Here is a 15119-nt window from a genome sequence, read left to right as displayed (position 1 = left end):
ATATCCCCCCACCATTCAAAAAGTACCAAGGTGTAAGTTAATGGGGTGTAAATTGGGCAGCACAGACTCGTGGACCAAAATGGCCTGTTACTGTTCTGTATATCCAAATTTAAAAATTTTGATATAAAATTTTAGAAAGTCCTGGAGTGCATTACACACTCAAGCCACTTTCAGGTGCATCCTCTGCCTTGAGGGCGGCTGCAGGAGAGGATCCCAACCTGAAGACTCACCTTTCAGGTGGCAGCCCTAAAAGGCTGCTACAGCATTGCCTGGTCCACCTGAAAGGGCCTATTGATATCTTGTAGTGCTCTGCATCTGATGGGGGGGGGGGGACTGGTGCCGCAACACCACCCGTCATAAATATGCAACATAGCAATGGCTGTCTTCCCTACCCATAATGCCCCATGCAGATGGAACCGCTCTATGTTTCCCACACAGTTCCAGCTATGTGGAGGTTTATGGGTAGGAAAGACTGCCATTACTATGCCCCATTTTGTAGAGAGCGTCCCCGGTGCAGGAGTGGCCAGTCGAGCTGTGACAACCTGCACTGGCCACCCATGTCCCGACGTCCCTCACTGGCCACCCCTGCCCTACTGGGTTGTCGGGGCGGGTGGGGGGCGGCCGTCAGGCAGCGGCGGGGGGGGGGGGGGGGGAAATCGTCAGGCAGCTTTTAATTTCTTAATATAGAAATTAATAATAAGTTTGGCACACCAATCGGGGAATATTGGTTCTTGTGTTTTTTTTGGGGGGTGGGGGGTGGGGGTTTTTTTTGGATTTTTAGTGGGGTTTTTGTTACAGGGGAGGAGGGAGGATATAATTATTTTACTTTATGTTTTTCTTTGTATAATTTGAAAAGTTAAATAATTTTTTTTTTTAAAAAGGCAATCCGCCAATTATCCCTCCCAGAGGAGGGTTGATGTTGGCGGCGCCTTGGAAGTGCGTTCGGCACATTAAGGCAGGTACCTCATCAGCCACATAGGGGTAGAATATGCGGTTTTACATTTTGGTATACTGGCCACCTGAAAGATCCTAAAGAAAATAGACAGTGTGCCAAGACTTCTTACTGCTGCTTCTGTTCTTCATCCCACTCACCCTTTGACCTCTCAATCACCAGCAGACAGCAAACCACAAAATATAAGGTTTTATACAAAGAACAATAAAAATCAAGGTACAATGTATGGATTGACATTAGATACGATATTAAACATTGATTAAAAATGTCATAACTCAATTTAATAGAGTGAATTAAACTCCTTTCAGAAAGCTGTTTTTCCTCTCTACAGAAAGGAAAGGTCACCAAGCATAAAAATTGTTTAGCAAGCAATTCAAAATTCAATTACACTTCACTCAAAAATTTTAATTTACTGATTTTTTCATAAAATATGAAGTTCACCAATTCAGTGTTGACAGCTTTTAGATACCAATATTTCATTTTTCTGAGGAGCAGTGATCACTGGGACAATAGGTACAGATTACATTTTCAACCATGGCTACAGGTTTCATTGATCAAATTATATAACATATCATTTTACAAATATGACTATTATAATCAACAATGCTGACAATTTTATTCTCATTACAACCTTAAATTCTGGACCAATGATTTCTAAGTTGGACTCTGCATTGTGAAATAATTTGATAATAATTCTTAATATTCAACTGTATATTTTTAGAAAAAGCCACAGCAATTCACTGTTGTCTATAATGAGTTTGTTGTACATTCTCCCTGTGTCTTCATGGGTCTCCTCTGACCCTTTAAAAACATATGAGGGCTGTAGGTTAACTGGTATATTTGTGGGGGGGGGCATGGGCTCATGGGCTGGAAGAGCCTGTTAGTCTAAATATCTAAATTAAAAACTCAAATTGCAAAAAACAGCAAAGTCTTGAAATGAAATTCATTCGACTTACATTGCCCATGTATTCAGAAAGTAGATCCTGCAAAGCCTGTCGTACTGCATTACACTCGGCCACAATGCGCTCACGTCGATCATCACGTGTACAGGAGGAATCTGCCATTAGTGCAGCCCCACTAATGATGCTTTCAAGTCGTTCTTCCAGAGATGGTCTAAAACGTTCCTCACTGAAGTTCAGTGGATCTACAATTATCTGTTTCTGTTAGGGCAAAGAAAAATGCTTAATTTACAAAAGATTGATATTTCGGGAAATGCAGGAATTACAAAACATCAACTTTCACAAAAAAATTCTTCATACTGGTGGTACAACATTAATATACAATGTACACAATTGCAATGAAGGAAGAAACCGAATCCAATAAAGTGCACACTTTTGCTTATGTGCATTTAAAAAGTATAGGCTAGGTCCACTTCTTCAGTTTTAGAAATGTTTTGCACCACCATCTGCAAATTTCAAATCAACTGAAACTATCCTCATGAATCATTCAAGTCAAAGAACACACCCAAAATTTAGGCTCATTAATTTTTATGTTCACCAATATGAACAAATCATTACATTCCAATCTACTTCTTATCCATTTAATTTTTTTTTTTTATAAACAGCCGTAGGTCTACAGGAAAGTGAAATAATGCAAATTTGAAGAGCAATCAGCTCAATGTTTGGTTAAATGCTGAATATCTGAATTATAGAGTTGACCCTCTTACCCAGTGGTTCTCAAACTTTTTATTTCCATACCATACCACTTGAAGTAATCCTTATCCCATAGGTGGTTTTCTTATTAGTAAAGGATTGCTTAAGGTGGTATGTGGGTGTAAAGAAAGTTTAACCACTGTTTTAATTGTACCTAATTGACTCGTTATGTGCATGGTTTCACAACTCCAAAGGAAATGGGCCAATGACAATTTTTCTCAAGCAAAATATTTCAGTAACAAATGGGTCTAGAGCAGCAATTCTCAACCTTCCCTTCTCATTCACATACTACTTTAAGCAAACCCTTACTAACCACAGAGCACTGATGGCGTAGGAATTACTTAAAGTGGTATGTGAGTGGAAAGAAAAAGGTTGAGAATCACTGCTGTAACCATTGGAAAATATGCAGAGTAACACCCATGATCATAATCTCTCAATTATATTAAACCCTGACATATCTTATGCAATAATCTTACAAATCAAATGTCCAACATTCTAATGTCAGAGAGTGGATGCATGTATCCAAAAGCAGCTCCACAGATGTAATTGCTTTGCAAGATATTTAAAGGTGTATTTTAATTATCTCTGAACACTTGCACAATTAATATTCAGTGATGAAATGTTGCATCCTCAAAATATGATCAATTAATTAAATCAGCTGATAGACTATTTATTGCAAGAGTAAAGAGTTAAAAAATATTGTGCCCAATTTTATTTTTCCTGCACAATGGCAGCTTTCAAGTTACTCAAAATATTTTATAATATTGCTATATTTAAACCCTAAATAAAGTCTCCAGTCATGCAAAGATAAAGAATTGGCATATAAAAGAACCAACTTTGCAATTAAAATATAAAAACTGACAGTGAGCTACAATTACAACATTGAAAAGGTATTTAGCCAGGTACATAGATAGGAAAGGTTTCAAGCATTATTTATGGGTCAAACACAAGCAAACAAGACTGTTTTGCATGAACTAGTTTGGCCAAAGGGCTCTTTTCCATGCTGTACAATTATGACTATGTACATTTTTTTAAAAAAAGAATTTACTTTGTTAAAATCAAATTCTCAGTTCAATACTTACAAATCAAAGACTCTTCCCAAAATTAGAATCGATTATAAACCACTTTCAAACAATTATCACATCCAGGGAGGGTATAAAGTCTAAAAGAGCACCATAGAACTAGTGCACTATTTCAGTTCCAACACCAGGACACCTCTAATTAACTGCTATTTATACTAGCACCTTACATGTCACTACTCTGAAGAACACTGATCTGTTACAAAACTCTTGGCCTGGGGAAAAGGGGGAAATTTTAGAAAAAAACATCCAAAACTCAGTGGACATCATGTGCTCACATTTGAGAGCACTTTGGAATGTTGAACAGGAATGAAGACAATGTATCTGGTGGCAGAATCAACTGAAATTGTTAAATGTGAAGGCTATCAAAGTTAATAAATTGAAGGAGAACCTATACTTGTTCTAGGTGCAAGATGATGAGAACAGTAATACTGAAAATGGAACAGATGTGACTGAGACTCGTCAGGAAAAAAAGTTAGAATAAAACCAATTTTGGATCATTGAATCAACAGTGTAGAAAAATAATTAGCTAAGATGCAACAAAGTCACAACTGAACGATGGGATAGAGCATTTACACAAAGCGCAAGCAAGATGGCTGTAGAGCCTATGATGGATTCTGCTCAATAACTTAGCAACTGAGAGAAATAAGTAGAGAAAAAGCAACAGAAAAAAAACATTTACAGCAAGGTGAAGATCAAATGACACAAAAGCAAATTGTCTAGATGGCACAGAGAGTCTGTAGAGGGACAGAGATAAGTTAAGTGACCAAGAAAAAGAAAATAAAAGATTGGACCATTAATTAAATGGTTAAAAATTGCAGCATACTATTGAGACTTGGGAAAGTTTGTAGATGAATCGCAAAAGGTTAGTTTGCAGTTGCAGCAGGTAATCAAAAAAGCAAATGGGAAGCTGGCCTTCATTGTTAAAGGGATCAATTTTAAAAGCCGGAAGGTTCCGCTACAACCATACCAGGGAATGGTGAGGCCACACCTGTATTGCTGAAGTTCTGGTCTCCATAATTGAGAAAAGATATAGTGACTTTGGAAGCAGTGCAGAGGAGGTTCACCATGTTGATTCCAAAAATGAAGGAGAGTAGCTAGAGTTTAGATGGATGCTCTTATCACGATGTATTAAATTCTGAAAAGAATAGATAAGATAGAAGGAGGGTGGTTGCTTCCACTGGCAAGTGCAAATGAAATTAGAGGTCATAGCATCAAGAAATTAGATTTACAAGAGATAAGGAGGAACTGCTTCTCCCATAGAGAAGTGCATTTTTTTTGCCTAAGAAAACAGTAGAGGCTGCCTTACTGAATATATTTTTAGTCACAGCTTGATATTTTTCATATTAAAAATATTTTTAAAAATCTAATCTTATACCTTTTGTTAAAGACGGCCAATTTTTAAATATTTGGTTTCATCATGGTAGTAAAAATGTAGAAGACTGTTATGAACAAGGCCAATCAATGTAATTTCAACAATTAAGACATAAATATGGACAATTGAGAGGATACTAGTGGGAAAAATTAGGTTCAACAGTGTACTTACCAGCTTGTAGTGAGCTGAAAGTTCATATTAGGGGAGATTGATGATTTTTTTTCCCCAAATGGGGGAATTGAGGACAGACAGGTAAGTGGAGTCAAGTCCATAGCCAGATCAGCCACGATCTTATTGAATGGCTGAGAAGGCTTAATGGGCTAGATGGCCTACTCCTGCTCCTGTTTCTTGCATTTTAAAGATGAAACTTTTGCATTACTTTTTAGAATAGGCAGTCACAAACATAACCTCATGATACAGATAAGGAACGTTAAATGAGTACGACTGTGGACACATTGATGGTAATTCTAAGGATGGCCATTAGTGAGCAGTGTAACAAGTTTAGAGTGGGGCCATTCACAAGGCAAAGGTTTGATTATTAATAAAATTAATTATTTCAAACTCAACACATTCCTTATTAACCAACAACTGTTCCTAATTAACTCAAGTTTACCAAACATTAGGCAGCCTACTTCAGAGTTAGAAGTTGTGTTTGACACTGAACTCAAGTTAAAACATTTTAAAAAACTTTTCAAGGATATTAATAGAGAGGGTGCAGAGATTTACTAAAATGTTGCCTAGAATGCAGTATCTAGAATACAGAGAAAGATTTAGAAGACTGGGTCTTTATTCATTGGAGCGCAGAAGATTGAGGGGGGGATTTGATAGAGGTATATAAAATTATGAGGAGAATAGATAGAGTTGATGTAAATAGGCTCTTCCTCTTGAGGATACGAGAGATTGGAACAAGGGGTCATAAGTTGAGGGTTAGGGGGCAAAACTTTAAAATTAACATAAGTGGAAGCTTTTTCACTCAAGAGAATGGTGGCTGAGTGGAATGACCTTCCAGAAGAGATGGTTGCAGCAGTATCAATTTTGTCATTTAAAGAAGGTTGGATGAGTGTGTGGATGTGTGGGGGTTGTAAGGTTATGGGCAGGGAGCAGGTAGGTGGAACTAGTGGAGTTCACTTAAATCGGTGTGGACTAGAAGGACCGATATGACCTGTTTCTGTGGTAATTGTTATATGGTTCTAAAGTGACCAGTATCCACTGAAATAGCTTGTACGCTAGGTATTGATCAGGAAATTTAAAAAAATTTTTTTCCATGGCTAAATCTTTAATTACACACTTTTTCCTCAGTTTAAATGAAGTTGCTGTGTGCTCATTAGCAAGCAAGAATGAACCATGATCATGTGCAAGAAATTAAAATATTTCAGAGAACTGGTTTATCACAATGGACTTCCTTACCTCTAATGGAAAGAAGTAAATCACAAAATTCTGTAGACAATGTGATTGAAATAAAAAAAACACAAAATGCAGAGAAGCTCAGCAGGTCAAACTGTGACCTTTATGTAGCAACAGTCGAGATACAGAACCGACTTTTCAGGCTTGAGCCCTCCATCAAAGTATGAGAAAATCCCAACAGGCATCCGAACAAAAGGCAGGTGGGGGGGGAGGGGCAAAGACAGGAGATGATAGGTGGAGACAGGAGGAAGGGGATAGCAGCAATGCTGGGGAGGAGGGATGGCTGGGTGGGTAGAGAAACTGGAAAGACAGAAAAAGGGGGAGGGGGAAATCAAGGCCACGGACAAACATATGAGTGTGGGACCATGACTCGGAATTGAAATAGTTGGCCACTGGGAGATTGCTGTGGTTGCGAATTGAAGAGGTGCTGAGTGAAGCAAGCTCCCAGTCTGCGACCAGTCTCCCTGGATGTACAAGTGTTGCTTCACTTGAAAGGCCTGTTTGAGGCCCCGACCGTGGTGAGGGAGGAGGTGTGGGTTCAAGTGTTGCACATCCTGCAGGCACAGGGGAAGGTACCAGGGGTTCGATGGGTGGGAAGGGATGGGTGCATGGGAGAATTGCAGAGGGAGAGATCCCTGTGGAAGGCCGAAGAGAGAAGGTATCTGGGGAATTAGGGGATATGGGGAGAAGGCAGGTAGGTGGAGTTAGGTCATAAATTAGAACAGCCATGATCGTATTGAATGGTGGAGCAGGCTCGATGGGCCATTTTTGGCCTACTCCTGTTCCTACTTCCTATGTGATCCTGTAGTAAGCACCGGAAATTCCAGCAGATAATGTGTTGGATGCTGAAGCTGGTGGTGGTAGGTGAAGATGAGGAGATTCTGTGTTTGTTGTGTCTGGGTGCAGAGGGAGTCAGGGCAGATTGAGCAGGAAAAAGAAGTGGTGAGGACCGAGTTGATAGTGGTGGAGGGGAAACCACTTTAGTGGAAGAAAGTAGACATTTTGGAAGATCGGGACTGGAAGATTTTATCTCGGGAAACAGAAATTGAGAGAAGGGGATGGAATCCTTGTAGGGGACAGGATTTGAGGAAGTATATCCAGGTCGTTGTGGGAGTTGGGAGGGTTTGTGGAATATGTCGGTGGACAGTTTGTCTCCCGAGATAAAGACAGAGAGAAGTTCCTGAACTCTACTGATCAGCACCCAGTTCAAAAAACGAAAACTACTTACATCAAACCGATTTAGGGCATCTGCCAGTTCACCAGCACTACTTTGCTGACCAAGGTTAACATCCTCTGAAGCAGTTGCCTGTGCTGCATTTGAAATCCCAGTAACAGCCTGCGTTAGCTGCTTATAGATCAAATCCCGGTTAGCTTTATAAGCAGCCACATCTGGATGCTGGAGACATGCCTGAGAAGCAGTGTACAGCATAGGGACATTCTTCTGCAGAACTCCTCGTGCAGCAGCCATTTGGTCTCTATGATGTATGTCCTTTAATTCCTATAAAACACCACACAATTAGCTATTTATTCTTGCACTAGGATATAAATTTGCATTAATAGATAAGTGGAAATGATGTTTTATTACATTTTTATTTCCTAACCATCAGTGGGCAGTCAACTTGTTGTGATTTTACTTAGATCATAGGTGTTGCTGTCCACTAATATCAGCATTGCTTTTGAAAGTATATAACCACCTAGTCTTGGACTGTCACACTCAGTATCCAACATGCTTCAGATGACTGTTTTCATCAGCTTTTCATTAAATAAAACATTTAAAACAAAGTTGAGGAGTCGAGGGCCATCTAAAAATATGCTGAGATAAAGTTACCCAAAAAAAAATCACATGGGTTATACACAACTTGTTTTAATATAGCATTTTAAAACAAAATTTAAAATGACAAATAAGCCAAGATTAACATCCATCGCAGAAGACAAATCTACCACTGACATTCATTACAAATTCATCAACTCCTTCAACTAATTAGATTACACTTATTCCCACAGTATGGCTTGCAAGGATGCCATCCTTTCTCAGTCAACATGGCTTCTGCTTTAAAATCAGAATTTATTGTCACGAACAAGTCATAAAATTTTGCAGCAACATCATAGATCAAACATTCCTTTTATAACCACCTTACAACGTTAATATAAAATAATAAAAACAATAGTGCACGAAAAGTAAGGCAGTGTCTTGGGTTCATTGATTATTCAGGAATCTGATGGCAGCGGGGAAAAAGCTGTCCTTGTGTCGTTGAGTGTTCGACTTTAGGCTCCTGTACCTTTTCCCCCGATGGTAACAGAGTGAAGAGGGGATGGCCTGGGTGATGTGGATCTTTGAGGATAGAGACTGCTTTTTTTAAAGACACTTCCTCTTGTAGATGTCCTCGATGAAGTCTGGTGTCTGTGATGTTACAGGCAGAGTTAACAACCCTCTGGAGTTTATTCTTGTACTGAGAGTTGGCACCTCCACACCAGGCAGTGATGCAACCAGCCAGAATGCTCTTCACAATATACATGTGGAAGTTTACGAGAGTCTTCAATGACGTATTTTGTCCGATACCTCACAAAGTATAGACGCTGGCGAGCCGCCTTTGTGATTGCATCAACATGGAGGCTCCAGATCAGATCCTCAGAGATTTTGACACCCAGGAACTTGAAGTTCTTGACCTTCTCCACTACTGAGCCTTTGATGAGGGGTGGGTCATGTTCCTTCCTCCTGAAGTCAACAATCATCTCTTGGTTTTGCTAATGTTGAGCACATTGTCATTACACCATTCAACGAGCTGATCTATTTCCTTTCAATACTCATCCTCATTGCCGTTTGTGATTCTGAGAGGTCTTCCGTTCCACAACACCTGAAACGTCCTCCACTTTTCAGTAACACCTCTCCTCTTTATAGTCGTCATCTTCCCGCTTCAGTCAGTGCTGATACAAGATCTCAACCCAAAACATCAACAACTCCTCTTCCAGCCCCTCCCCAACAGGTGCTGATTGATCCACTGAGTACTTCCAGCACATTATCTGTTCCAACAAGGTTATGATTTATTAATGCCAAATAGAAACATTAAAACAGGGTCATGGTAATATATTAATTACACATCTGCCATTGCTAATATACTAAGTATAACAGGTTTCCCAAATGTTCTTTAGTTCTATTTATGTAGACATTCAAATAATTTTCAAATTTCTAAAACTCAAATATATTGTTCATACCTGCTGTCTTTTGGCTGCCATTAGATTCAGCTTGTCCACTTCTGGTTTCAATGCCTTAAACTGTATCCCAAGTTCTTGCTCATTGTTAGCATTTCTCACTTTTACAAGGGTTTCTTCAACCTGGAAAACCAAACATTACTTAAAGACCTAAAGAGAATGCAGTACAACATCTCCAAACATGAAATTCTTAATATTGGATTAATTATGCTCTGAACCAAGTGCTAATAAATTAACGTAGATGGATTCTTGACCTGTTTGCTTATGTCTTCACAACTCTAAATATAGGTTTTGTAAATGATTTTTTTCTCTCCAGTTTTATTCCATTTACTTTTGCAGAATTTAAGAATTAAAATTAAAACTTTAACCTCCAAGTTCATTTGGAACATCGATCTGCAAGACTCAAGGCCTATAAGAACGAATGGAATAGGCGAACCTTTAAGGGAACTAAAAAATATTGAACAGGGCTAACTGAAATCTGCCCCGTTGAAAGATACTGACCACTGATCAATTAGCATCCAGTATCTCTGAAGTATTCCCAAATTGTATTATTCTCCTACTGCCAAAAATTAGATCAATAGTAGCCATAAAACTACTCCAGTCAAAACAAAAATGTATCCAATCTAAACTAAATTTTAAATCGAGATTAGAAAGTTCTAATTAAATTGGAAAATTTAGCACATAACTCACAACTTTCAGTTGAACAAGTAGTTTGTAAACATCTGCCATGTCAGCCAGGATAAGAAGGCGAGTAACAGCAGACAACAATGCTCTTGCAGCTCGAACCATGTTGCCTCTCTTCATAGCAGAGCAAGGATCCTCTGCAAATTCGGAGGAAGCACTCCTCATTGATTCACCTGTATTTTATAATTAAAATTGTAAATTTAGAAGTTGAAATATTAATTCAAATATTATTAAAATTTACATCACATTTTAGGTATTAAAAAAGGAACTCAAAATATAGAACAAAGTTGTAACTGATAAGAACTATGCAAGGAGGGATTAGGAGGATTAGAGTATATGTAGAGCCTTGTATGTATATTACTTATTGCATTCACCCAGTCTCACTGCACTCCAAATCTAATACACAAGATATTTTCACCTTCCCAAGACAACCTATAATCCAGCTGCCACAATTCAACCCATATCCAGGGTCTGTAGCAGTACAGCTCCCTGGTACCATCCATTGATGATTTCTCTGCAAATTCTTCCTATACATTTATCCAATTCCATCTTGAAGGACACATTGAAACCTCCCTACGAAATCTGTAGACTGTCTTCCACATTCCACTCACACTGCTAAAAAAAATTTCACATCACTCTCAATTCTCTTCTTTATTTTAGGTCTCTGAATTCTCAGCCTATAATCAAAGGAACAAGGCACCACAATCTATTTTTATCATCATCAGCCCCCATCATCATTTTTATTAAATTTCCATTCATCTTTTCTTCACCAATGAAATCAGCCCTTTTGCTCCAATCTATCCTTCTAATGGTAATCCTTCCTCCCAAAAATTATTCTCATAGATCTTTAAACATCTTCTAATGCCTCACATATTTAACATTGTGTGGCAACCAGAAATTTAAAACAACACTCTGGTTAAGGCTAGGGCAGTCTTTTGTACAGGTTCAGTAAAACTTCCTCTGAAGCCCAAAATGCCCATTCACCTTAACCATTTGCTCAATCTGCCCTTCTATTTCCATTGAATTGTGCCAATATTCCAGATGCTTCTCAACCTGCCCCCTCGGAAGAATAAGTTTCTTTATTCTATATTGTCTCTCCTCAATATTTACCTTGTTTTTCCACATTGAACTTCAGGCATCAATCATGATAGCATTCTATAAATGGCCCCCACATCTTTACACATTAAAACTTTTTATCTTTAATGTTGTATCTAATTTTCTTCAATTTTAAATAGGATATTTCATCATATAACCATTGTGTATGGGTCGGTGAAGAGTTATCTATCTATTTCAATAAAATTGCTCATCTGACTATCAGTGTGGTAAAGGTTAAAACTTTCTCCTGAGTTGCAGACAGAAGTATATCTGGCTCACATGAAAAACTAAACAAAGCAATTAAAGGTCATGCTTCTATTTTGATTTTAAAAATCATTGATAAAGCTTGGAAAATATCTTTCCAAAATCTCTCTAAATTTTGGCACTCCCAAAACATATAGATCAGTGAAGCTTCAAAAATGTTACCCCTCTCACATAGTAAATCAATATCTGCTTAAAAACAAGATTATTTAAATTTGGGCATAAGTGTTCTATGTACCACCTTAAATTGTAGTTAAGCAATACCAATTTTCATCTGAAAATTTTATCTTCAAATCTCATTCCTAAGCATTCTTAATCCCAGACATTGAGGATGATCTTAATCCAATAAATCGTTACAAATATGATATTAATCCACTGTGAAAAAATACTTTAAAAATGAATCAAGAATATTAGTATTTGAGATTAATGAAAAATCTAACTTGACAATTTTGACACTGCCATAACATGGAATGAAATTTCCTAGATTTTCGCTAGTGTAGGCTGGAAGAATCCAGGAGGAACAACAAATTTTTGCAAGTACTATATAGTGAAAGATGTTTTGGCAGAAATCAATGCAAATATAGCAGAAAGATCCACCTCCTAATTAGAGCAAGCAGGCCTTTAATGAGGGGGGTGCAGAATAAACATGCATCTATCTCCAGAAAAAACTCACTGGAATTTATCAGTAACCTGACTAACAGAAACTGCTTCATTCATGCCTGCTCCAGGATATGCAAGGCTAACATCAACACCTCATGGATCTCCAACTCCATCTCAGAACACACATTTTCACGATTGTTAAAAACTAGCCTATCAACTCCAATGGCTATTTCATCTTGTTCAACCTACAAGGACTACATTCCACTCTCCCAGTTCTTCTGTCTCCATCATATTTGCTCTGATGAGACTTCCCAAACAGATGCTTCTGAAATGCCTTCTTTCTTCCTCAAACATGGCCTCAAAACTTTTGACTATCTCATCCACTTCCCATGACCCAGTTCACTCCAAGATAAGAGCAGAGTTCCTCTGTTGCTTGCAATGAACAGATCACCCTCCACAATTTGTGTTGCCAGAGTCATCAAGCCTTCTCTTCCCCTTTCAGCATTTCACATGGATCATTCTCTTCACAACTCTCTGGTCCACTTTTCACTAACCACCCCCCTTCTTATGGCACATCTCCTTGCAATTGCAAGCAACGCAACATTGTCTTTTCATCTCTTCTGGGACCCAGTCTTTCCAAATGAACCTGCGATTTATTTGCATTTGTTGCAATCTAGTAAACTGCATTTGGGTGTTGACCACATGGTCTCCTCTACATTTTGAGGAGAACTTGTGTTCGGTACATATGGGTAACCTTTAGTAATTTAATTCCCCATCCCATACTAAGATTTGGGTCTGTAGCTTGAACAACAGCACCGCATCTTCCATCTGGGAACATTGCAGCCTCCTAGATTCCACAATGAATTCTACAATTTTAGCTATCTGGATTTGTCTATTTGACATCCATCTGGGATTTGGTTGAGTTTTTTTTGGTTTATTTTCCTGTTTCTTCTCCTGGAGATCCCCAGCTTGATCTGCTGAGCACTCCCTGTTTTAGATTTTATTTAGACATACAGCACAGTAACAAGCCATTTCGGCCTAAGAGTCCATGCCACCCAATTAACCTTCACCCCTGGTAGGTTTTAAACAGTGGGAGGAAACCAAAGCCCTCAGAGGAAATCCACGCAGACATGAGGAGAATGTATAAGCTCCTTACAGACAGCCCCGGATTCGAACCTTGGTCCCAATCGCTGGCACTGTAAAGGTGTTGCACTAACCGCGATACTAACTGTTCTTCTCTTTCAGTTTTTGTTTAAAAACAGTTTTATAGAACAAGAACATATTGTTTAGAGAATACAAGGTCACCAAACATGAAGAATATATATACATTTCCAAACATAAAACAATAGCAATACACCCCTTCCCCATACAGCCAATCCTTCTTTCAGTGTACATTTTCTTTCCAACCTCATCCCCACATTCAGTTGGATTTTAACCTTTCAAGCACATTTCCAGCATTTTTAGTTTTTATTTCAGATATGTGGAGGTTCTGTTTATACCTACTGCTTTCCTCCTCAATAACATATTATGCATTAATCCCTTGGACTGTGTCCTTATGCCACATATCAAACAAAACCTCACATCACATCCCCAAGATGCTTCCCCAGAATTGCAAGACAACAAGTGCTAAAATAAACTAAGTGTTTTTTTAGACTATAGAACAGTACACATGGGAACAAGCCCTTCAACCCATGTGTCTGTACAAATCAGGATCTTTAAACCAAATTAAAACTCTGCTGCTTGCACTTGATAGATAACCCTCCACCTCCTTCACATTCTTCTGTCTATTCAAGACTCTTAAAAGCTACTACTGTATCTGTGTTGTAGGTCTACTTTCACACCACCACTTCACCTGACAACTCATTCAAGGGACCTCGCACTTGCATAAAATATTTGTCCCACACTTCTCCCCAAAACTTTCTACCCTTTTAAGCATTTTTTTAAAGTCCGATCTGTTTTCTTTTTAGATGATCTCCATTTTTATGCAATCTGTAATCAATTTTCAATAAAGTTGTAATACCTTGTGATTATAATTATTTTTAAAAATAGACATACAACACAGTAATAGGCCATTTTGGCCCACAAGTCCATGTTGCCCATCCCCGGTATGTTTTGAACGTTCAGCAAAGGAAGACCAGGACATTGATAAGGGACAGCAGAAAGGTAGAATCATTAACATGTACTGAAAAATGAAAATAGAAGCTCATGTTGACGCAAATCCCCTTCTGGATAGAGAAAGATGTCACAATAGAGAAAACAGAACTGCAGAACAATTAAAATTTAATGAGTCGGGCTTCCCTGAAAACCTTTGAGGACATACAGGAGGGGCAAGGGTTATCAAATTAGTTCAAAATAAGTTCATGCTGATGAAATTAATATGAATTTGTTAGTTTTTAAATATCAGAATCCAGTCATCTGCATCAGGGAAAGTGTTAGTATACCTGGAAAAAAACTAATAAAATGGAGCAGAGCAAGCCATTTATGAAAGAGAACGCACGTTTGACAATTTTGTTGTAAAATGACACACAAAAGAGATTAATCAACAAATTAGAGCCCACCTCACTGACAAAAGGCAAAGGAGGAAAAACCCAACACCCAACCCCAACCCACCAATTTTCCCCTGCAGCCACTGCAACCGTGTCTGCCTGTCCCGCATCAGACTTGTCAGCCACAAACGAGCCTGCAGCTGACGTGGACTTTTACCCCCTCCATAAATCTTCGTCCGCGAAGCCAAGCCAAAGAGGAAGTGCATAACATTGGTATAGCACCAGGGTGTGGAAAGATGATTGATCAATGGACAAAAAACA

The 15119-nt window shown here is 38.5% G+C and overlaps 1 protein-coding gene across 3 annotated transcripts in view; it reads right to left on the bottom strand.

The window, feature by feature from the left end:
- ctnna1 (catenin (cadherin-associated protein), alpha 1) overlaps window positions 1-15119 on the bottom strand; it is a 110046-nt gene that overhangs the window by 75050 nt on the left and 19877 nt on the right. For all 3 annotated transcript variants that reach the window (XM_069898885.1, XM_069898887.1, XM_069898886.1), the window contains exons 4-7: window positions 10363-10529; window positions 9676-9795; window positions 7691-7960; window positions 1909-2112 (exon numbers count right to left, since the gene is read on the bottom strand). In XM_069898885.1, coding sequence (XP_069754986.1) covers window positions 1909-2112; window positions 7691-7960; window positions 9676-9795; window positions 10363-10529 — 761 coding nt within the window. The remainder of the gene's footprint in view (window positions 1-1908; window positions 2113-7690; window positions 7961-9675; window positions 9796-10362; window positions 10530-15119) is intronic.

The sequence above is a fragment of the Narcine bancroftii genome, chromosome 9 (assembly GCF_036971445.1).
Source record: "Narcine bancroftii isolate sNarBan1 chromosome 9, sNarBan1.hap1, whole genome shotgun sequence".
Taxonomy (NCBI): Eukaryota; Metazoa; Chordata; class Chondrichthyes; order Torpediniformes; family Narcinidae; genus Narcine; species Narcine bancroftii.
Note: the sequence above shows the minus strand (reverse complement) of the source record. Positions and strands in the feature narration are given on the sequence as shown.